Here is a 22,781-nt window from a genome sequence, read left to right on the forward strand (position 1 = left end):
AAATTACCAACAAAAGATACAAGATGAATATTTTAACTTAAGTATAAGGCGGAGAGAGAAATTATTTTTATTTATTTATTTATTTTTATTATTATTTTAAGGTTTTAGGGTACACTCTAAAAAATCCTGGGTTATTTCAACCCAACTTTGTGTCAAATATGGACTAACCCAACTTTTGGGTTAAAATTTTAATTGAAAAATTAAACCCAACAGCTGGGTTAGTCCATATTTGACCCAAAGTTGGGTTGAAACGACCCAGCATTTTTTAGAGTGTAGACTATAGATTGCATATTTCTTTCTTTTCTTTTTTCGCGAATAAAAACAAGTCTGTAAAGAATAGAAGCTGAATGGGTTGTGAAAGGGTCGAAGCTATGTCTTATTTTCACAGCCGCCCCAAAAAATGTCACGATTATGTATTTGTTTGTGTAGAATATGTATGTGTGTGTGTGTGTGTGTATATATATATAAAAATGTTGCATTAGCAGAATGCTTGCATGTTGTTCTTTTGAACAGATTGTATGACTTTCTCTCAGCTTTTCATTCCCAAAAAGGCCTATGACTTGATTTGACTTTTGTGGCATTTGGTGCAATTTGTCTTTTTAACTTCACAATACGAAAGTCAACAGTTATATATTAGGCTACATAAGTAAAAAAAAAAAATGTTATCTTTCACTTAAAAGCTCGTGCTGCTTTTTAATTTCTGTTTAGGAAAGTCTTGTTCACGGTATCGGTGTTGCTGGCGTCTAAATTATCGGGCGTACATTTAACAAGCGGCTATCATATAAAACTAATGACATTTAATTATTTACACTCTAAAGGTTATTTCTGAAGGCTGGACGACCTAAAACCGAAGCTTGTTGTGGCGGAAGTTAAATTTACCGCGTGCCCTAGACGGACCAGACACATAAATCTTAACGCGGACGGCGGTACAATCCGGTTTGTGCCGAGACATTTTGCGCGGGGCTTTTTCACACGCGCGTTAATCTTGATTTCCCGCCCACCTGCCAAAGCGTGCGATTTTCTTAAACCAGAAGAACTCGGTTGGATAAGTTTTTAATTGTTTTGAGAATTAAATCTAGTGATGTAAAACTATGTAGGCTAACTTAAATGTGGCATCTGAATAAACTGAAAAGCAAAACAATAAAATAATAGCCTATCAAAAATAAATAAATAAAATAATAATATAATATGGAAAGTAAGGTAGGCTAATCTGTCACTCAGGGATGTAAGATGCAAATGAGAGGATGTAGATACACAAGAGAAGAAAGCATGGATGGAAGAGAACAGGATGGGGCACGAAAAGAAAGCAGAGGTGAAGTAAGTCGGTCAGGACTCTTTTTGGCTGGACGGCTCTGTCGGAAGAGACTTTTTCTTCTGTTCTGTTTCTTCTCTTTTGTTGACCCTTTTCTCTGGCATCACACTTAGTTTGTTTACTGAACACATGGTGTTCTTTTTCCCACTCAACTTCCGTCTCTCTCGCTGTTTCTCTCTCTCAAGGGTCCCCTTTTGAGCTGTTGATATTCAATTCAGTATCACACATTTTTTCTCTGTTCAGTCTAGCTACAACTTTTTCATACCTCATGAGTTTCAGTGCTTTTTGTAGTCCAGTCCACACACACACACACACACACACACACATGTCTGGTTTGCTATCCTTGTGGGGACTCTCCATAGGCGTAATGGTTTTTCTACTGTACAGACCGTATATTCTATTGCCCTACACCAACCCTACCCCTAAACCTACCCCTCACAGGAAACTTTCTGCATTTTTAGATTTTCAAAAAACTTCATTCTGTATGAATTATTAGCTTGTTTACCCGTGGGGACCTCAATTTAGGTCCCCACCGTGACACGAGTCCCCATGAGTCTGTGTGTATTCAGGTTTAAGTCCCCACCAGAATAGAAAAACAGGCACACACACACACACACACACACACTGTGCAGAGACTTTCATTCAGAATTTTTATTCAAAGAAAGAGAGGAAACCATTACCACTATGTCTGGGATAGTGGTGCCCATTTTCTGTCCAAGGGAGCCGCTCGGTGAAGTTTTATGCCTTCCCAGTGAGGGAAGTTTTATTTGGACAATCAGCGTGAGAAGTTTTATTAGAGTAATCAGTGCTCTGAGTGTGTTAACTCCTGTAACTCACAGCTGGCCTCATGGTTCAGCCAAGGGATTCTCCATCGTGTTCTTCCATTCCTGCAATCAGATGCATGGTCTCTTAGGAACCCTTGGCTCTAGAGCCCTCCTGTGGTTATTAAAGAGACCATTCTAACTGGTAGGTGTCCCTTTTCTTCCATTTTAAAACAAAGACTTTTATTTAGTAGTGGGTGATATTTTGTCATGCATTCTGTCTTCTGACATTAGAGTATTTGACAACTTGGCATTAATGCTTGTGGGAAGCACACATGTTCTTGAGTGTGACATGCTATGGCATCCGTTCATCTAAAACTGTTTTAAACAGCATTTTGCTAATAACTGTGCATGCATTGTATGACTGAAAAACAATATCAGCACCTAAAGAATTATTTTCTTTAAAATGCATATTAAATTCACTTTTTAACCTGGTTGATTTGGATTTCTTTTCATTGCTTTCCAAATCCTCTGCCTACACTGAAAAGCTCAGCAATGATCTATGAATGAATATATCCAGTAGAGGGCAGTGCTGCACAGTTCATCTCCAGTATGGGCAGAATCAAGAGCGTTGGGACAACTAGGGAATGTAAGTTTGTATTAGCACACTTACTATTCCTGCCATATGTATACAGTGCACAGTGCAAATTTGTGGTATGCTTAGAACATACAGAACACTGCACTGATTACTGTATCCCAAAATGTAATGCATTTGACCTTGATTTAATAAAATAGCTTTTTTTTTCTCACACTAAAATATTTACACACTTTTACACATATTGGGGGGAAATCTAAATAAATAAATGTGCAATATAACCATATTTATTTCCAAACTAACAAATGGTGATGATTGGCTGAACTAAACATGCAACGTAAAGAGTTGTACATGCATCTCAGGAGTCTTGTGCTTTTCACCTCCACATTTTCAAGGGTTTGTCAAGTAGAACCAGAATGACTGGATGTCAGATGGACCTTCGCCCATTTTTACCTGAGGTAGGGTCAAAGGGTTGGAAAATGAAGGTACAAAATGTTCAGAATGCAATAGCTTGGAGGGGAATATTATCAGTAAACGATTCTTGCAGTTCTTCAGCCAACTGTTGTATTTCAGAAGATCTGCACTCTTCAGAACATTTCCTTTTATGTTCAGTGGAAGAAATAGGTTTGGGACAACATGGAGATGAGTAAATGGCCACTTTTTTTCCCGTTCAAAATTATGAGAAATTCTTTAGCTGAAATTTTTAATGTTATGATTTAGGAATGTTATGACTATCTTAGTCACACAGTCCATAAGTAAGACTGAAATATCCAGTCCTGTCTCAGAGACCCCTGATAAATGGGTTAAGAGTCTCCAATACAAGCAAAAACGTGATTTTAAGAACTTTTGTTTGTTGTCCTTTTTGATTGCATTTATCAGGTAGAAAACAATGATTGAGAACCTTATCTGTTCCTTTCAGACATAATTCACCTATTATCTTATCTCAATATCCTTATCAGCACATTCACAGCTGCCATTACTTTATCTGTATGTTATTGCACGTATCTATTTCAGATATTAATACTGAAATATTTTTTCAGTAAAGCAGCTTTGAAGCAATGTACATTTTTTAAAGCTCTGTATAAATAAAACCATCTTGGATTGATTTCATAAAGATCCCACATTCACTGTCAGATAGCATCACATACATTCAATCTGTCTTTTTAGGTTTGTTACCACCCCGGGTACCCTAGCAACTGCATAGCAACACCCTAGCAACCATCCCGGTTACCCTAGCAACCGCTCTAAAAACCACCCCAAGTACCCTTGCAACCGAATAGCTACACCTTAGCAACCACATGGGTATTCTAGCAGCTGCATTTCTGACAGACTGTATTGCCTTCAAAACAATCAAACTTTAAGCTTTTAAAACTACTTTAAACTTCAAACTATTTCAGACTGAAAACCATCAACTTTTTAAACTTCTTAAACTTTTCAAACTTTTTCTAACTTTCTGGTCCAGCTTTCTCAAGCCAACTTAAAGTTTGTCTCGACGAACTTTTTTATCTAGTTATCTTTATCTCTCTTACATGCAGGACATGGACAGGTTTGCATTTTGCATTTTAACTCATTTGACATAATACGAAACGGCACGTCCCTTCAAATACCTCATCTAATTTTCCGTTTCAGGAGGAGCATGTTACTTACAACAATAAAGGCCTTCAAGTTCACTCTTGTGAGGACCAAAGTGAATGTCGCAGGTTTCACGCATGACACTGCAGTGAGATTCTCCAGATACGTTCTCACATAACCAATTTATGTCTGTGAGTAAAGCGAGAGCATGAACAACTCTTGACAGCAAGAACCGCAGCCAATGTCAACCTCCCCATTGCTGCTGTCAAACAGAGAAAACTCTGTGTTCTAAATTTACGTAATGTTATGTTAAGTACAGTCTGTTTCCCATTATCAATGATTAACTTTCTCCCATAGAGTACAAAAGAAGAGATTTTGCAATGTTTGCTTGTCCAAGCTGCTGTCTTCCATACTGTAAAAGCAGAGGACCAGTGCAATTCAGCATCGTCGATGTCGTGATGCATCTTCATTGAATAGCGTGGATGAAAGAATGGTTTTTGAACAATGTTAAGTAAATGAATTATTTCTGAATTCTATAATAGGAAGAGAATGAGCCCTTTTAGGGATATTTGTCTTTGAATGTGTTCATTACATCAGTAACCCAACTGATGCCTTAGTATACAATGACTTGCAAAAAGCATGAAGTGTTATGCAATGGTAATTGAAGAAAACAGGCTGTTAAACTCAGAGTTGAGGCGGGGACTTACAGGACATTCACTTTTATTCTCAAATCGACACTAAACACCACCAGCATCGCACCACCCTCTATATGTGCCAATCGCTGACGTGCCGCAGTTCCTTCACTTCATGTATCTATTATGTGTTGACTGACCCGTACAGGGCCTTGGCCTACATATTTGTTCAAATAAACAGTGTTTGCACACGATAATATGTCTGCCGCTTTTATCCGAGTTCTCCGTTTGGAATTTAATAACGCTAAATGAGGCCTGTATTCTTGCAACTGGGTGAGTTTCATAATGGGTTTGATGCGACATGTTAAAACTAAATTCCAGCAAGTTTCTGTTATTGACAAAGTCTTAAAGTGATGGAAAGTGTTTTATGGTGGACATAAAAGAATTCCGTATCGATAAAACTTATCATGGCTTATCTCCCATTTCCTTATTTTTGTCTCTTTTCAACCCACTCTTTCCTAATGAGGGTGATAGAGAGATTACATAAAGAAAGGGAAAGTTGGCACAGTGTCCACATTCTGATATAAGGTGACAGTCGAGACGACTCTGATGATTTTTTCATAAGAATGATAAAGCACAATGAGCTGAAAAACCTGATTGGTGTTACTGTAAAAAGTTGAATAAAAAGACAAAACTTGATGTCTACTTGTTTAAAGGGGTCATATGATGCTATTTTAAAGATCATTATTTTGTGTATTTGGTATAACAGAATATGTTGACATGCTTTAATGTTCAAAAAACACATTATTTTTCAAATACTGTACATTATTGTAGGTCCTCTATGCCCCGCCTCTCTCAAACACGTCGTTTTCAACAAAGCCCCTCCTTCCGACAAGCGTAGTCTGCTCTGATTGGCCAGCTGACCCAGTGCATTGTGATTGGCCGAACACCACAAGCACGCGTCGGAAATGTAACGCCCCTTACCATAATCGCAGCTTCAGCTTTCAAAGTAAATATCAAGACAGTTAATAATGTCGTTAGTTTTACCATCAGTTCAAGCCCGAAAGGGCAACAGAGTCGCGTGACAGACACAGTGATGATGCAGTACACAAGCCGCGGTTAAGACAGCTGACGTGCTATGATTTCTGACAGGCAGTTCACTCTCCTGTGATGTGACCCTGTTCCCCTCACACACACACACACAACGCGTTACCCTGTGTTGCGCAAAACTCCACATTTGAACAGTCAATAGCAAATACTTAAACTAATAACAAAACAGTAGCTGATTCAGAAGCGCCAGATTGTCATAGCAAAGTCAGAATTACCTCCTCTCCTAGGTTCACGAAACGGTCGTCCATAAAATGCATTGCTGTTCTGTTGTAAGTAATCTTAAAGATTCCTAAATGCATCTACTTTCAGAAGGCCAAATAAAGTGCTTTGACTTTAGTCTTTGCAACTTTACAGATCTTCTTTATGCACCAAGAGCTTGTAACACTCCAAAGAGAAAGGAAGAATTGAAATCGTATCATAAGACCCCTTTATGACCCCCTCTTCCTATTGCATCACTTTTATAATGTCCAAAATTTCCTCATATGTTTCTCAAAGTTCTTCCTCTTCGAAAGGTGCTGAAAAACTTTTTTCATTTTAAATAATCTGCACTAAATTAACAAAAATGCCAAATAGAAGCCGTTCAAGATTGGCTTTTGGACCTGTCTGTATAATTACTAAGGCTCAGTGTTTGCTGCACAGGAAGTTTAATGAAAGGCTGTGAGAGAAAAACCAAGTTAAAGTTTACATTTGCTTTGGTCCGAGTCCAAATATGTCTGGCAGTGAATTTCTGCAGTCAAACTGACCCACACATTTATTAAGTAACATTATAGACAAATCCAACAATGTTTCTCAGTCAAGATTCTTACTGGACCGGCCTTTTTCACATAGATCACACAAAAACATCTCAGTGCTTGTCAGTTCAGGAAATGCCAGTAAGAGTTGTGGCCCATTTGGTACTGGACTGTTTTATTTCCTATCTTTGACTACACTTGATTCTGCCATAAAAGCCATTCTTCATTCAATTTCACATTTCTGCAGATTCTCAGTTACGCACTCCTGTGACAATCTGTAGATATTAATCGATATTGAAGCTTGGAAAATTCTAGATCTGCCAGATTTTGCTCATGACTTGTCTCAACTGAGCTTGTGGCCTTCTTAATCAATAATAAGGAACTAATAAAAGGACTGATGCATGCATTAGCCAAACCGCATAGTCTTGTCAAAGACGTCAAGCTAAACCCATTAAACTCACATGCATTTCACACGTTCCGCACACACTCTCAATCATTATGGATAATAGGGTCACTATGCATGATGACGACAGGCCTGCTCACTTCCTGCGCTGACCGCGACATGTGACTTTCATGCACACCCTTGGTCTGGAGTGAGCATGCTTTGCAATTATCAGACGTGGATAACAATATTACCAGAATGTTATGTGTGCAGTTTGTTGCGTAAAGATTAATGTGTTCGTTCAAGACTCGTGCTGATCAGACGCAGCTCCTCCAATCTACAGTAGTCAACATTTGAAGCGGATCAAAAGACAAGAACGCGTTTTAGGTTTTGGGACAACCTGATCCATTTCAAATGTTGACAAGTGTAAAAGAATCCCCCTCAGGCTGATTTATTTTGCTTATTTAGATGGAGGCTTTCAAGTAATGTTTAATTTGCTTCAAATCACAAAGGTGAGACATTCTAAGGGCCTCCTGACCTTGTTCTGCAGGACTTGTTGCATAATAAACTTGGCACCGGAACAGCTTTGGGAACATTTTTATTGATTCCTACAAAGCTGTAACCTCTGAGGAAACGGCTAAATTGTTTTGTGCCATCATGAGCCGAGCGGTTACACCATTGGTCAGGATACAGGCGTGTCAGCTTGTGCAAAGAAAAAAACGCGTCATCAATACAGGTTGAGCTCTGCACAGCCATTTCTTTTCTTCAGCTATGTTTCTTGGGTTGATTATAAACAGTCACAACAGTGACTGAGGCAAAAACAGGGCCCCCTATAAGGCCTTTTATTATAGGTGAGGTTGTAAATATTATGCTTATCTGTTTGTCATTTAGTCACGTGTGGGTACCTTGAACTACTGGATGATCACAACAGCTGTAAAAAATGACAGTGAATTTAACGGTAAAAGACTGTAAAAATGTTACAGTAAAAACCTGTTAAATGGTTAACGGTAAATTCCCCTACTATATACGGTGAAAAACTGTATTGGACATTACATGTAATTTTACGGTAGTATACTGTTTTTGGAAGTGAGAAAGACCGTATAATTTACAGTGAATAACCGTAAATTGACATTCCCACAATTCCCTGCGTTACATTTCAAATTTGATGTTTTTTTGTTGAAATAACTATGTTTCTTCTTAGTTTTTTCTTATCAGTTTTGTATATTAGGGTTGTTGTTAAATTAATGTTTATTGCATTATTTCAGTTTCATGTGTGTTACCATGATGGTGTTTAGTGTTTGTGTGAATGACACTGTGCACCTTCTTTATATGTTATTATTTAAAAGCTGCTTGTGATGGGCTTTGGTTCATCATGTGACTTTCTCATCACCACCTGCATTGGGTGGTTATCAGTGTATTACAAAGGTACTTCAATAGGTTGGTATATTAACATTATATCAGTTAATGAAATTACGGTATTTAACTGTAAATTTAAGTTAAAACCATAAAACCTAAAATGTTGCTACTGTACTTTTTTTACCGTACATTTTATGGATTTTTTTTTACAGTGGGATATGACACAAAAAGCAGAAGCAGTTTCAGAGAATTATAATGTCATGAATTGCGATGATGCCGGGCTTTAGGTGCCATTGAGTAATTTAATGGGCTGATAGGAACTGTGCTGTTACGATAAATATTGCATTAAACTGGCAGTCACAGAGGTGATCAAATAAAATGAATCATCATTCTTCATTGATAACCCTAAGATGGTTTTGACTGACATGATCATGTGTGGGAAGTGTGTTATACGAGGTGCTAATATGAATAGGATTCTTCTACCTAATGTGATATGTTTGAAACAGGTCATAGGTCACCGGGGGTTGTGAACTCTTTCTGAGTCTCTGAGACACCCTGGTAGATCCTGTTCTTAGTCGAAAATAAAAAAACATGCATTTAAACATATGGGTTTGTCATTTTTTTATTCACTAGCGTTCCCTATTCTTTTCCTATCTACTTGTTTTCTATTTATTTATTATAAAAAATGAGCCTCTAACACTAGCATTCTCTATTCTTTACTTATTTTATTTTTATTTATTATTAAAAACGAGCCTCTAACACTAGCATTCTCTATTCTTTTTCTATTCTATCTACTTGTTTCCTTTGAATTTATTATTTAAAAAACCTTGCTATATTAGGCTAACTGAGACTTGTCAAAGCACTTAAAGTCAAGTCAAGACAAGTTGAACTTTATTGTCATTCTGCTGCTACATGTGTGGACATATAATTGAATGAAATGTCATGTCTCGCAGGACCACGGTGCTACATACTAATTAAACATAAATAGAAACATACAACAATAGGAATAAGAACAACAATTACATATTATTAAACTTACATATTATTGCTCTTTTGTTCTTGATTGCTTCTATTGTCCACATTTGTAAGTCACTTAGGATAAAAGCGTCTACAAAATGACTAAATGTAAATGCAAATGCTGCAATAACTTCTGTGATGAATTCAGGATACATTTAGTACAAGAGCGTCCAATCCTGCTCCGGGAGGGCCAGTGTCCAGTTTGCCTCTAGCCAGCTTCAACACACTTGCGTGGAAGTTTCTAGAGAATCTGAAGACCTTGTTTAGTTGGTTTCGGTGTGTTTATTTAGGACTGGAGTTCAACTCTGCAGGACGAAGCAGGATTGGACACCCCTGATTTAGCATGAGGGGAATGCTGGAGAACTGAATTCTTCGACTTATGAAACTTTTGTAGGCATTTCTGCAATGTTGACCCAGGCGGAGCAAAGCGGGACGAAATATGTTCTTGCATATGTTCAGAACTCAACAAAATAGGATTACATTAAAAACACACCCTGAAATTTTAGTATTACATATCATACGCCTGTTGTCCAGTTTATTGATACAAAGCCAAAAAGAAAAGGCAGTTGAGGCTATCTGTGTAAAAGTGCATGATGCCTTTATCTGAATCATTGTGAATTAGTTTGAACGAGCCAAATACACATGGACCCACATGACAATTTGGATGACTCTTAGTCACGTGCGTTTGTGCTGTTCAACCATCCATAAATCTAGGAAAACCAATTTCCAGGCTGTTCAGTCTGACAGCTGTTGCTCAGGTTTTAGTGAGATGTTACTGATAACAGACCGGGAGCCCATGACGGCCCACCCATCAGGAGGTGTTCCGCTTCTCGTTTGCGTCAAACCCGGGGCGGAGCGGCGGAAGCGGCGGCTCTATAAGAAACCGGCTACGAGATTTTTAAAAGCGCTTTATTCATTCTCGCGTCTCGTTCTTGTGGTGTTGTTTTATTATCATCTCTTTTATGTATTTAATTGGTAATTCGTCGCTACGTTCGTGTGTAACGTTACCATACATCGCTACATAGTAACATCGACATTTCCGTTCCGTATTCGTGAAGGATTTTTCCAACGACTTTAATCATGTTTCCTGAGAGCAGCACTGGGTAAACGATTATTATTTTTTTCTAAGACTACTGTCTTCATTTTGTCTTTTGAAAGTGGACTATATGGTTGAGTTTCTATTTCGATGGTGACTGTAAGTTATCAGTGGCATAGTACAGGGAGTTCAGTTAGCTGGTTAAAGTCGACCTATAATAATTCATCCGTTCATTCTTTCATTAACTGTGTAACATTTAATTTAACCGAATTTTAGCAGTGACGAGCACGTGGTGTTTTGAACAGTTTCCCGCGAAGCGAACGGAACCGTTACTTAAGCGAATGTTTGGGGATTTAAACGCGGGGTTAAGAAAGAACGCTTTGAAGTACATATTTATTGGAGGGAAAAATTGACTTTGAATTGATTGTATTGACATTCTGTTAAAATGTACAAAAATAAAATTGTAAAATATAACATAGCTACTGTATAACAGACACAATATAATCTTGACACCGTACTCTCTAGATATGTTTAATTAGCCAATAATATTGGTCAACCATTAACCTACTACTTATAAATACCACTAATGCCATACATATTTGGAGAAGTGCTTTTTGGACATCGGCTAGTTATTTTGAGAACAGTAGGCTAATTGTTTTGACAATTGATTGTATTGAAATGTATATTTGCTGCAATTAAATTGTAAATCTAAATTGATTTTATGTTACTTTTTTGTGCAATGGCCAAAGTACTAATCATAAAGCTGCTCTGTCACAGGAAGTTTATTTTAGTAGTCAGCCACTCAGTTTACAGCAGTGATGTGTCAGAAAGTGGCTTGTGTTGCAGGATATGTTTATTTGGTATCTGCAGGCTTCATAGGCATTCAAATATGTTACAGTATTCAACATCTTAGATATATTGTTGTATAATATGTAGTTATGTAATACATATGCAAATGCTATTGTATGTATGTCAGTTGTGTAAGTATATTGTATAAAAGTGTAATGCGACTGTGTGACATTCAAGAGTGTCAGACATGTGGAAACACATTCAGTTACAGTCATGTGTGGGGCCTCATAAACTCATTTTTTCCATTCTCTCTTCGCAGGTACAGCTATGAGGATTGCCAGGCCACAGCTGACTGGCTTCGGTCCCAGACTGCAGTGCGTCCTCTGGTGGGCATCGTGTGCGGTTCGGGTTTGGGTGGACTGGCTGACGCCTTGAAAGACCAGGTGGCCTTCAACTACAGGGACATCCCCAACTTCCCCCAAAGTACAGGTGCGGTTTACTGAATAATTTAGAATATTGTGTATCTTATCTTGTTAAAATCATTACTGAATCTGTGCATTTCTTTCTCTTCTGCAGTGCACGGTCACGCTGGACGGCTGGTGTTCGGCACTTTGAAGGGCAGACCTTGTGTCTGCATGCAGGGACGGTTTCATCTCTATGAGGGATATCCCATCCAAAAGGTACGAGCACCCTATAATACACACATTCTGGCTCGTCCGAGTCCAAAACATGTAAACAATACGGCTCTTTGTCAGTCTGACAGTTAAATTGAGAGGTGGTTGTGGCTGTATTGTTGGATTACAGATCCAAACGGTCCTGGGTGCTGATCCAAGCCTCTGGGTTTAAGAAGGGTTCACGTCTGTGTATTTAAATATCACTGAAATTGCAAGTTGCACAAACTTGAAGGACTCTGACCTAAAGATCCTTCTTAACCAGGAACTAACTATATTTGGTCCACACATGACCTTATTGAAAACCGAATTAGTTTTAACTGGTTGTGTTGTGTGCCTGATTGAAGCGTAAACTCTTTGACCCTGTGGAATGCAAAGGCCAGAACACTTATAGCATTTACACCGGTTATGTTTGCGCTAAAACTTAAAGCTAATATCTGCAAGGTGCAACAAGTTGTCCATCTGATGCTTGATCAACAATTAAAAAAAAAAGCACAAATGTGACCCTAGATCACAAAACCAGTCGTAAGGGTCAATTTTCTGAAATTAAAATGTATTCATCATCTGAAAGCTGAATAAATAAGCTTTCCATTGATGTATGGTTTGTTAGGATAGGACACTATTTGGCCGAGATACAACTATTTGAAAATCTGGAATCTGAGAGTGCAAAAAAAAAAATCTAAATATTGAGAAAATCGCCATTAACGTTGTCCAAATGTAGTCCTTAGCAATGCATATTACCAATCAAAAATGAAGTTTTGATATATTTACGGTAGGAAGTTTCCTAAATATATTCATGGAACATGATCTTTACTTAATACCCTAATGATTTTTGGCATAAAAGAAAAATCGATCATTTTGACCCATACAATGTATTGTTGGCTATTGCTATAAGTATACCAGTGCTACTTATGACTGGTTTTGTGCTCCAGGGTCACAAATAGAACACAGCTGATGCAAACTGCAACTGATGCGAGGTTCAAAGCATCTCAAACTAAGATTGTTGTTCTGTTTTAGATTACGATGCCCATGCGGATGTTCAAACTGCTGGGTGTGGAGACCGTGATTCTCACCAACGCCGCTGGCGGTCTAAACCAGGACTATAAAGTAGGCGACATCATGATCATCAAAGATCATCTCAACATGCCTGGATTTGCTGGAAACAACCCTCTGGCTGGACCCAATGACGAAAGGCATGTTTATATGTGTTTATCTATCACCACGGTTGTCACGGATCCGTTTTGACATGCAGAGATCCCACACGTGCTCCTGTAGATACTGTTCACTACATAAGCCTTACTCGACCTTTTTAGGTTTGGCGTTCGTTTCCCCTGCATGTCTGACGCATACGATCGAGAACTCCAGCAGCTGGCGCTCGACGTGGGTTTGGAGCTCAGTTACAGTGACTTCCTGCGAGAGGGTGTGTACTGCGTTCTAGGCGGACCGTCGTTCGAGACGATCGCAGAGTGCCGCATGCTGCACAAACTGGGAGCTGATGCTGTCGGTAAGAGTCTCGTCTGCTGTGAAGCCAACCAATCAGAACATGCTATTGTAGCTTTATGATATAAAATAATATAATAGAGTATTACGCAGTTCTCCGACATGCTGAAAAGAGCATTCGAACTGACAACAGTTAGTATTCCTGTAGTAGGTCATGGGTTCGATTGCCAGGGAATGCCTGAACTAATGAAATGCATACCTGAAATGTAATACAAGCATCTGTCAAATGCGTAAATGTAAATGTGAGTTTAAAATTTAACTCTATGCAAATGAACAGTGATGCTGTAACAAAGTAGCTGGAAGGCATTCATTTTCAATCTTTTGCAGGGCAACTTAAGGGGGTGTTTACAGGACACAGTTTTCAACTTAAAACAGGACATTTTTATGGGTTTTGGCCATTCAGTTACACAAAAATGGTGTTTTGGGGGACCGAGAATGCAAACTTTTGAAAATGGGTTTCAAAGTACAAAGTTACAATAGCAGAATCTAACGATAAAAACACAACGATTTGTAAACGGTTACGTCATGTGCATGTGCTATTGGCCTGGCATGCATTAGTTGTTTTCGTGAATCCAAATGAATGGCTTTCGTTTTGACAACATTGTTGTCTGTATGCGAAACTTCTCAAAAACGCACAGGAAAAAGCGTTTTTAGTACAATAGTGGTGGTGTAAACATACCTTAAGTTGAACCAAATGTAACTTTTTATGCAAATGAGCAGTGGTTTAGTAACCAGTGAGTTATTGTTCTGTATAATGTGTTTTATATAACATTGAAATTCAAATTTGTTTATATGCAATTTGTTCTATGTGAACTAGTTTAATAACCAGACTTCATGTGTTTTAGGCATGAGTACGGTTCACGAGGTGATTGTGGCACGGCACTGTGGGATGCGCGTCTTCGCTCTGTCTTTGATAACTAATAAGGCAGTGATGGACTACGACAGCGAGGAAAAGGCCAATCATGAGGAGGTTCTGCAGACGGGCAAACACAGGGCGGAGCAGCTGGAGAGGCTGGTGTCCACCATAGTCACCCGGATAGAACACAACAACAATTTTGCTTAAGACAAAAGAACGCTCATTCATCTGTGAACAAACATTATGGTTATGGTTGCAAAAACTGTCAAACAGGTCAATTCACTTTCTGAATCTTTTTAAACCCTTCATTTTTGGTCTGTGATATATTGCGCTTATGTATATAAACCCGGTCAACAGGAAAGTGCTTTTTTTTTTTCTCTCTCTTTAAAAAAGAAAAAATACAAATAATTTTTACATTCCTCTGAATGCCAAAACTAATGTTTCTTAATTCTAAGTTGACGTTTACCATTTGTTGCTATGTCTTAATTTAAAAGTTGAATTCTTTGTAAAACTTTGATTGCTTTGTAGTATTTGTCAGTAGATGTACAGTAAATGTCTATCTTATGTGTTTTTTTTTTTACATTTATTAGTAAAATTGGCTATTTATTACGCATGTCTCCCTTTCGTCTATGGTGGAAAAGTGAGTTTTGTGTACAATTTTAATATTACACATTACACAAAAAAACATCTTAAATGCTGGTAGTATTTCTATGGAGTCATGGTGATGGGGAAATATTGAGATGGGAGAAAAAAAATGTGAATGCTTCTTCTCATTCCCAAAACCTGTGATGGAAATAATATCACTTAGGAGGGAAAATAATGCCAATGCTTTTTGTGAGTGAATGCAAAGTTTCTCAGGGGAATGCAATATTTTTGTGAGTGAATGCGAAGTTTCTCAGGGGAATGCAATATTTTTGCGAGTGAATGCAAACCATTGAAATATTTATTTTTTTCCCCATCAAATATTTTTTTTTCCAACACTGTGTCCACTTGTGGGCTCTTGCATATTTCAAAGAAAAATCTAAAAGAAAAATTATATTTTACTTTTTTTTTTTTTTTTGCATGACATTATTTCCATGGCAATTACGTTTTTTACATTTTAAATTGCATTTCTACTCCTTTATTTCAGTTTGGTTTTGAGACATTTTATTTGAGTATTAAATGTACAAATCTGCAAATGAAGAGTTTATTTGCAAAAACCGATAACTGTTTTTTTATTTTAAAAAATCATGTTTTTTTTACCGTTATCATGTTTTTATTATGTTAGCTGTATTTTTTGTGTTATTTTTACTTAATCAAAATAACCCAACTGCAGTTTGATTGAGATTAATTGGAATGCACAATGAAAAAAAAAACATGATTTTACATGAGTTATCCGTTTTTGCAAATGAACTCTTCAAATAGTCTCATATATTATGTTTTCCTTATGCAAAATATAATTGTTTTATTTCATTGTAAAATTTGACCCAGGAGTTTCTTCGTGAGATTCACCCTAATAATATCCAATAATTAGGCATGAAACGGATGATCTTCTAAGAAAAGTCTCAAATATTTGGTCATAGTTAGGTTTTTTCAAGAAAGGCACAAACGGAATGACTGCTCAGTTAGTTCTCTTCCACATTAAGAGTTTGCAGAACTTTTTGTCCCAGACTGGCAGACCTTCAAGTGATAGTTAAGATGACTGCTTTGAGAGAAACACTTGTCGCAGTTTCCGCAGCGGTGCGGTTTCTCTCCCGTATGAACCCGTTTGTGTTTGGCTAGCGAGCTGGCCTGAGTGAACTGCTTACTGCAGACGTTACAAGCGTAACTCTTCTGCCCCGTATGAGTGAGCTGGTGCGTCTTCAGAGATCCTTTGAGGGCAAAAGTCTTCCCGCATACATCGCAACTAAACGGTTTGTCTCCAGAATGCGTCAGTAGATGAGTCTTGAGATGCGTTCCTCGCCGAAAGCCCTTCCCACAAAGCTCACAGCAGAAATCTTTGACTCCCGTGTGGAGCTGCTTGTGGGATTTGAAGGTGTTGGCGTGTACGAAGGTTTTTCCACAGTCCTCGCATCTGAAGGGCTGTTCGCCCGTGTGAAGCCTTTCGTGTGCCTTGAGGTTGCCCTTTTGGGCAAAGCTCTTCCCACAGTGTTTGCACAGGTATGGCTTTTCTCCAGTGTGAACTCGCTGGTGGTAGTCCAAGTAAGACTTGGTGAGGAATTTGGAACCGCATTGCAAGCATACAAAGTTCTTCTCGTCAGCATGCGTTCGCTCATGAGCTCTGAGGATGCTTATCAAGGCGAAGCTCTTCCCACATGCGGCGCAGGAGAACGGTCTCTGGTCACCGTGACTCATCATGTGATTCCTCAAGTGGTTGGGCAAGCGAAACACCTTGTCGCAGAGCGTGCATTTGTGAGGTTTTTCCACCTTGTGGTCTCTGCGGTGGATTTGGAGGAGGCGTCTGGAGCCGAAACGCTCTCCGCACTCTTGGCAAGCATGAGGCGTTTCTCCGCTGTGGAGCTTCTGCTCATGTCTTCTCAGGTTGTTGAGGTGGGTGAAGGTCTTTCCGCAGATTTTGCATATGTTCTGCTCATCGCTTGCATTCGGTTGCACTTCTTCAGCGGCGTCTATTGGGACGTCCAATCCTGTCTCGATAATATCGGGTGGATCCAGTGTGTTTAATGGTACTGAAATGTCATTTAATTCAGAGTTTGGTTCAGTGGTCCACTGCCCTTCTCTTTGATGCTCTACAGATTCATCTGCATCGGGCTCTATTGATTCTGTAACATGAACAAGGCATGTTTATAGATATGATATTGTATATTTAGGCCTTACATTAACATATTATACCATGTTAATCCAATTGCATTAATTGAGTTAGTCTGTACCATCTACAGCAGCAGTTTGACACACTACTTGTTCCTCTTCATGGACAAATACTTCTTCAAATCTGAACTCCGGCTCTTCCTAGATGAAGTCAGGGTTATGTTAGTTTGATGCACAACAAATCAAAGCCTTTGTATATTCAAAAACACAACAATTACAGCTGGATGTGGGTTACTTCAACAGTCTGAAGAAGATGTCCACCAGATGGGGTGCAATTCAATCTTTCCTGGATTCCCGACACAACGTCTGAGGTGAAATCTTGCTCATCTCCTCCTACAACAGTGTATTTTTCTTATTTAATCTATTAAAATAACAGTAACACATGATTTAATTATGAGGAGAACCACCTTTGACATGTTCCTCATCTTTGATATGAGTGTTAAGTGGTCTTCCACTCCCAGCAAACTGCTGCTCTACCATATGGTTGACTTGATCTGGTTGTGTTAGATCTTTTCTTGATCCACTTGATGCTTTATGAAGGATTCTGCAGATGTGTTCCGCTGTTGAGTTTGTTATTTTCCTTATAGCAGCCGTCAGATTCTTGTGAATCAAACAAGAAATAATCAGTCTAATTAAAAGTTTTGCTTACCTAACTGTTGCATACAACAGGTTAGCTTTATTAGGTTTCCGCACATGTAATGTTGAGGATTGACGCTCCCATGTTTATTACGAATATTACAAGGTTTGAAAATCCATATATTTTGTTATTTATTAAATGCATGTTTTCTTTTTTCAAGGTCCACTTTTTTCTGATAGTTCAAACATTAACTGAGGTGGTTTGATATTAACCAGCTATCATCGGGGGAAAAAAGGGCTTATCATAAAATAAATAAAATATCTAAATCGAAGGATCCCATATTAGTGTATTATCTTTTTACAGTAACGTTAGTAAAATAACCATCAACTATTGTATATTTTGGAAGTAACGTTAACTATGATTACCACGGTATTTTTTAGTGAAAGTAAAATGGTTAACATATTTACAAACGTTAAAATGTTAATCATTATACTTTTGGACGAACTTACCATTTTAATATCAGTTTCTGGATTTCCATTTTGACGTTTTGACTGAAAAATATCGAGTTGACAAATTTCTGTCACTATAGAAGTGACTAAACTGTCCATTATTAAGAGCACTTGTTCCTGGACCGATGCTTCACACGACATGCTTCTATACACACCTGTAAAATATCGTTAAAAATCACTAAACAGGTGAAAATATCACCGATTTGTTTGTTTTGTCGAAGTCTCTTCAGTTGTTGTGTTGTGACGTGTGCGCGGACTCTGAACAGTTTCCGGTCACGATGGATTTCAAAATAAAAGTCACCCACTAAATGTAAAGGCCATCAATAAATCAGCAGCGAGGGTTTAAAATGTTGTATTTTTGCAACAAGTATAAACATAAACATTCATAAAAAAAATATTTTAATATAACTAATCAAATATAAATATGAAATAAAAGACGTTGACACTAAAACCGTTTCTTAATCCTGGCCCTGGAGTCCCCAAACTTCACATTTCTGGTGTCTTAACAAATCTAACACGCCTGCTTCATCTAATCAACTCATAAACTCATCAAGTGCTGTGTGAAATCTGACGTGTGCAGTAATCAAGCAGTTTGGGAAACATCTAGATGCTAAGAACAGGACATTTCGGTTTACAAAAATCAGTCTTTGTGTGGAATCATGTGTTATTATTTCTTCAGCTGACTCATAAAGCCTGGGTTTGGCTGAATGTAAGGCCTGGCGGTTTTCACAGCCGGCGTTACAGTGGACCAGCACCACTCCACCCTGAGGAGCACACAGAAAACAGGTTAAACACACACACAGAGAGGCACACACACACACACACACAGGCACACGCACACAGACACACACACAGAGACACACACACAGACACACGCACACAGACACACACACACACACACAGAGACACACAAACACAGACACACACACACACACAGACACACACACACACAGAGAGAGAGAGAGACACAGACACACACAGACAGACACAGACACAGACACACACACACACACACTATCTCTGGATATTCTTCTTTCACATACACACCTGCTGCTGAGTGGCTTCATTTATGAACTCGAAACACTCGGGGAAGTATGAGGTGATGTCTGTCTGTGGCAGATCTAACACGGTAACAGTCTTAAACGTGAAGAGATCAGAAAACGCATTCTCAACCCCATACGCCACATTCAGCACGAGTCACCTAAAACACAACAGCAAAAACAGATTATTATTTTTTATATATTATATAAATTAGCTTGCTTATTTTTATAAATGCTTATAAGAAAGTCATATAAGTAAAATAATACAATAGCCTATAGATATGCAAAATAAAAAATATACCTTTAATTTATTCAATGTGTCTATATCATGGGCAGCATCCTGCATGCTACAAATCCCATAATTAGTTAAATATAACAAGTAGGGTTAATACACAATGTGTCATGGTAAACTCAATCCAATTTTTTAAATAATAATAATTATTTATTTATTTGTTTGGAATTAGCCATAAATAAGTAATCTGGGGCCTGTTTCATAAAACAAGTTTACCAAATAAGCCAGGTTTATTTCAGCTAGTCTGACTTACTGTCAGCTGATTTGGTTCAAAATAAGTCAGACTAACTGAAATAAGCCTGGTTTATTTGGTAAACTTGTTTTATGAAACAGGCCCCTGGTCTTAAAGTATAAAAAATAATCTTGAAGTTGAGATTTATTATGATTTTACTGTGTTAACAATAGCTAGAAATTATAGAATTCATCATGGAAATTCATCATGATCATGGAAACCTTTTTAATAGAATGATAATAATATTCAGTAAATTGGAATTAGTCTTAATAAACAAACAAACAATCTGGACAATTATTTTTACCTTCAAATCTAATGTGATTTGACTGAAATACAGAATTCTAAATGATCTATCTATTTTATTCGTAGTAGTTTTGTTGTTATTAATGGCTACCATGGTTAACTTTTTTTTTTTTAGTTTGTTCATCTTTGATATGCATCGTTACACACAGTACCACGCAATGCCAGCTTTATTTAGTCACTGTTGATATCTTGAAGTCCATAAATACAGTACTCGCGATGGAATAATACTGGTATTTCCAGCAGTGTACCCTGGTACCACCGCAGTAGGGTTTGGAGCAGGTTGTCCCAATGAATATTGCAAATATACATCAAACACACAACGCACAGAGCAGGAGGAAGGGTCTGATGGTGCCCACTTGCAGGTCGAGGCCTTAAGTTTGGTACCAGTTAATTTCAAAATAAAAGCCTCTCTGCACGCATTAGCCAGCGCTTTACCCATGATGACACTAATTTCACAAAATACTCATTTCTTCACTAATGAATTCGACATTACATTCATTACTATTAATCTGAAATACGATTTCAGAAACGTTTCAGTTTTGTTTGTATATGCCTTGGTGTCAGTAAAGTAAAACAGTTTTTATACACCAAGTGTTTTTGTGCATTTTTTACATTTTCTTCTCTTTAAATTTAAACACTGCTAGTCGTTTAGATTAAAATAAGTGAATTTGTAAGGTGTTGCTGACTTTCAACATTGCTACATCATGTCCTTTTAGCCTTTTTAGTTAAATGGTCACCCGAGAGATTTTTAATTACAAATATTCAATGTAAAATATATAAATTAATGAGGTCATAAAGCCACATACGTAATTGTACAAGAATTAATATTCTTGCCAATGCTGATATATCAACCAACATTACAGATATTTGCTCACGCACATTGACAAGAACCAAAAAATGTGCTACTTTAAAAGAAAGTTTATTGAAAACCCACATAAATGAATCAACATTGGAAAAAAAACAAACATTTTGCTTGGCATTGGGGGGAAAAAAGAAAATCCTCCACTTTTCATACTCATCTTTCTATTAAAAGAAAAGTGCCGTCTTGTTAAAGCGCATGGTTCTGCGTATATGAAAATCAGATTCAATCTGTTCCCAGTTGTTGCTCCTTTCTAGATTGTATTAAATGGATGTTTTGCATTGTTCATATAAACAGAACTAAAGGAATGCATATGGCATTTTTAAAAAGTGTATGTCCCTTATCGCTTGTTAAAAGATCCTTTGGTTTTTCAGTACATCTCAAACAGTTTGTCCCATAAAACAGCTGCATGCATGAAATTCAGTCTAAACCAAATCCCCTTCAGTAAGTAAAGCTAGGTTCGATCTACAGCATCACCAGCGCATGCATGTCTAATACAGCGGTCTTTATACAAACAGCATTAAGATATGACATTCACTGAAAGATATGCAGCTCATGATCATAAAATAGCGATGAAAATGAAGAATGATTGAAATTGGCAATGATTCATTTGGCACAGAAAGTGTGAATGAGTTTCATCTGGAGAAATGCATGCAGCTCAATCTGGAAATGATAAAAAACATGCTGTAAATGTTTTTCTCTTGGCTTTAGAAACGCGTTTGGCACAGTGTTTTGCATGTGGACTATGTAAACAGGGTTGCATCATTAAGGCTGTTTATCCCATAGAAATGCATTACAGAAGTATAAAAATGAAGGCACTCTTCAGATGGCAGGACTACAGATGAGAAGACAGTCTCAGTGCAGACGAACGGTGAAAATCTGTGTCAATTTCAGGCAAACATGGTCAGAGAAATCCACTGCAACACAGAGAGAAAGATCATTATAGAATACAACAGCTTGACTGACACACTGCAAACAGTCTTTGAACCAAGCATGTTATTCACATGTATAGAGGTTAACTAAACATGACTAATTCATCTCAGACATGTTCGTCTCTCTACGTGTGTTTGCAGTGTGTTGAATTGTTGGTGTAAGTGAAACCTGAAAGAACGTGAGCGATATGAATCCATCAGCGTCTGTGTCCAGCGTCTTGAAGGTCTCTGTAAAAACACACACGTCTCAGTCCGATTGTCCTGATAGCTTCATGTCAGGTCAGAATTACTGTACTTATAAAAAGATTGTATGTTCACATTCTTGTAATTTTGTGTTATGGCAGCGCACTTAGTGCATAAATAGATCTTATATTCTTAGTTCTTAGTTACTTAGTTCTATTTAGAATAGCTCTAAATAGAACTTTTCTGTCAGTAACAGCAAAATACCTAATTACATGAATTCTGTCAGGACCACTATCGTCAAAGATGATTGACAATTAGCATACAGTTTGGATTGGCGGTATGGTTCTGTTCTGTGCAAGAACTCCCTGCGCATCCATGCAGCCTAGCATGGATGAGAGCAGGGAGAGCAGCGTTAACCCCCCAGGGTGAACAGAACCAACATAAATGTATTGCAGATATCGTTAAGTTCAATAATGTTATGTAAACATTTTAGAATTAGTCTGATTCAAAGGAGAATCAGAAGGCTGAATCTTGACTGACAGAGGAGGAGCTGGGGATGGAGGAGGGTAATTAGCTATTGAGCAATGCGAAAACTGCTGATAACACGGAGGGTCCTTATATATGAATGCTTAGCTGTCATATTCCCATAGGTAGATGGGGATCAGCTGAAGGTCAGCTGATGCGAGCTTGACTAACGTGACCTGCCAGAACTAACGCTACACTAGATTT

The 22,781-nt window shown here is 37.9% G+C and overlaps 4 protein-coding genes across 5 annotated transcripts in view; 1 reads left to right on the forward strand and 3 right to left on the reverse strand.

The window, feature by feature from the left end:
- LOC107703868 (ATP-sensitive inward rectifier potassium channel 10-like) overlaps window positions 1–4,416 on the reverse strand; it is a 20,523-nt gene extending 16,107 nt beyond the window's left edge. The window contains exons 1-2 of one of the 2 annotated variants that reach the window (XM_016506654.1): window positions 4,316–4,416; window positions 3,020–3,121 (exon numbers count right to left, since the gene is read on the reverse strand). The gene's annotated coding sequence lies outside the window, so the exon portion shown is untranslated. The other variant, XM_016506657.1, reaches the window with a different exon arrangement.
- A 5,931-nt stretch (window positions 4,417–10,347) lies between these two features.
- Window positions 10,348–15,302, forward strand: LOC107703870 (purine nucleoside phosphorylase-like). Its single transcript, XM_016506658.1, has 6 exons — window positions 10,348–10,571; window positions 11,613–11,782; window positions 11,870–11,973; window positions 12,982–13,157; window positions 13,278–13,468; window positions 14,310–15,302. The coding sequence occupies exons 1-6, from the start codon at window positions 10,549–10,551 to the stop codon at window positions 14,525–14,527; spliced, it is 882 nt and encodes a 293-aa protein (XP_016362144.1). The 5' UTR covers window positions 10,348–10,548; the 3' UTR covers window positions 14,528–15,302.
- A 471-nt stretch (window positions 15,303–15,773) lies between these two features.
- LOC107703871 (zinc finger protein OZF-like) lies at window positions 15,774–18,467 on the reverse strand. The gene is made up of 6 exons (XM_016506660.1): window positions 18,367–18,467; window positions 18,212–18,253; window positions 17,533–17,725; window positions 17,361–17,458; window positions 17,188–17,266; window positions 15,774–17,079 (listed from the first exon to the last, which is right to left on the reverse strand). The coding sequence occupies exons 2-6, from the start codon at window positions 18,212–18,214 to the stop codon at window positions 15,941–15,943; spliced, it is 1,512 nt and encodes a 503-aa protein (XP_016362146.1). The 5' UTR covers window positions 18,215–18,253; window positions 18,367–18,467; the 3' UTR covers window positions 15,774–15,940.
- Window positions 18,468–20,981: 2,514 nt separating this feature from the next.
- LOC107703864 (calpain-1 catalytic subunit-like) overlaps window positions 20,982–22,781 on the reverse strand; it is a 30,426-nt gene continuing 28,626 nt past the window's right edge. The window contains exons 18-19 of the mRNA XM_016506652.1: window positions 22,039–22,097; window positions 20,982–21,854 (exon numbers count right to left, since the gene is read on the reverse strand). Coding sequence (XP_016362138.1) covers window positions 21,828–21,854; window positions 22,039–22,097 — 86 coding nt within the window. The 3' untranslated portion in view covers window positions 20,982–21,827. The remainder of the gene's footprint in view (window positions 21,855–22,038; window positions 22,098–22,781) is intronic.

This window comes from Sinocyclocheilus anshuiensis, unplaced genomic scaffold, assembly GCF_001515605.1.
Source record: "Sinocyclocheilus anshuiensis isolate Anshui unplaced genomic scaffold, SAMN03320099.WGS_v1.1 scaffold1505, whole genome shotgun sequence".
NCBI lineage: Eukaryota > Metazoa > Chordata > Actinopteri > Cypriniformes > Cyprinidae > Sinocyclocheilus > Sinocyclocheilus anshuiensis.

Coding starts and splice junctions, on each gene's coding strand:
- LOC107703870 (XM_016506658.1), top strand. CDS start 10,549: ATGTTTCCTGAGAGCAGCACTGG. Junction 11,783..11,869: donor CAACTTCCCCCAAAGTACAG/GTGCGGTTTACT, acceptor TCTCTTCTGCAG/TGCACGGTCACGCTGGACGG. Junction 13,469..14,309: donor ACTGGGAGCTGATGCTGTCG/GTAAGAGTCTCG, acceptor CATGTGTTTTAG/GCATGAGTACGGTTCACGAG.
- LOC107703871 (XM_016506660.1), bottom strand. Junction 17,459..17,532: donor AGATGAGGAACATGTCAAAG/GTGGTTCTCCTC, acceptor ACACTGTTGTAG/GAGGAGATGAGCAAGATTTC. Junction 17,080..17,187: donor TCAAACTGCTGCTGTAGATG/GTACAGACTAAC, acceptor TTCATGTTACAG/AATCAATAGAGCCCGATGCA.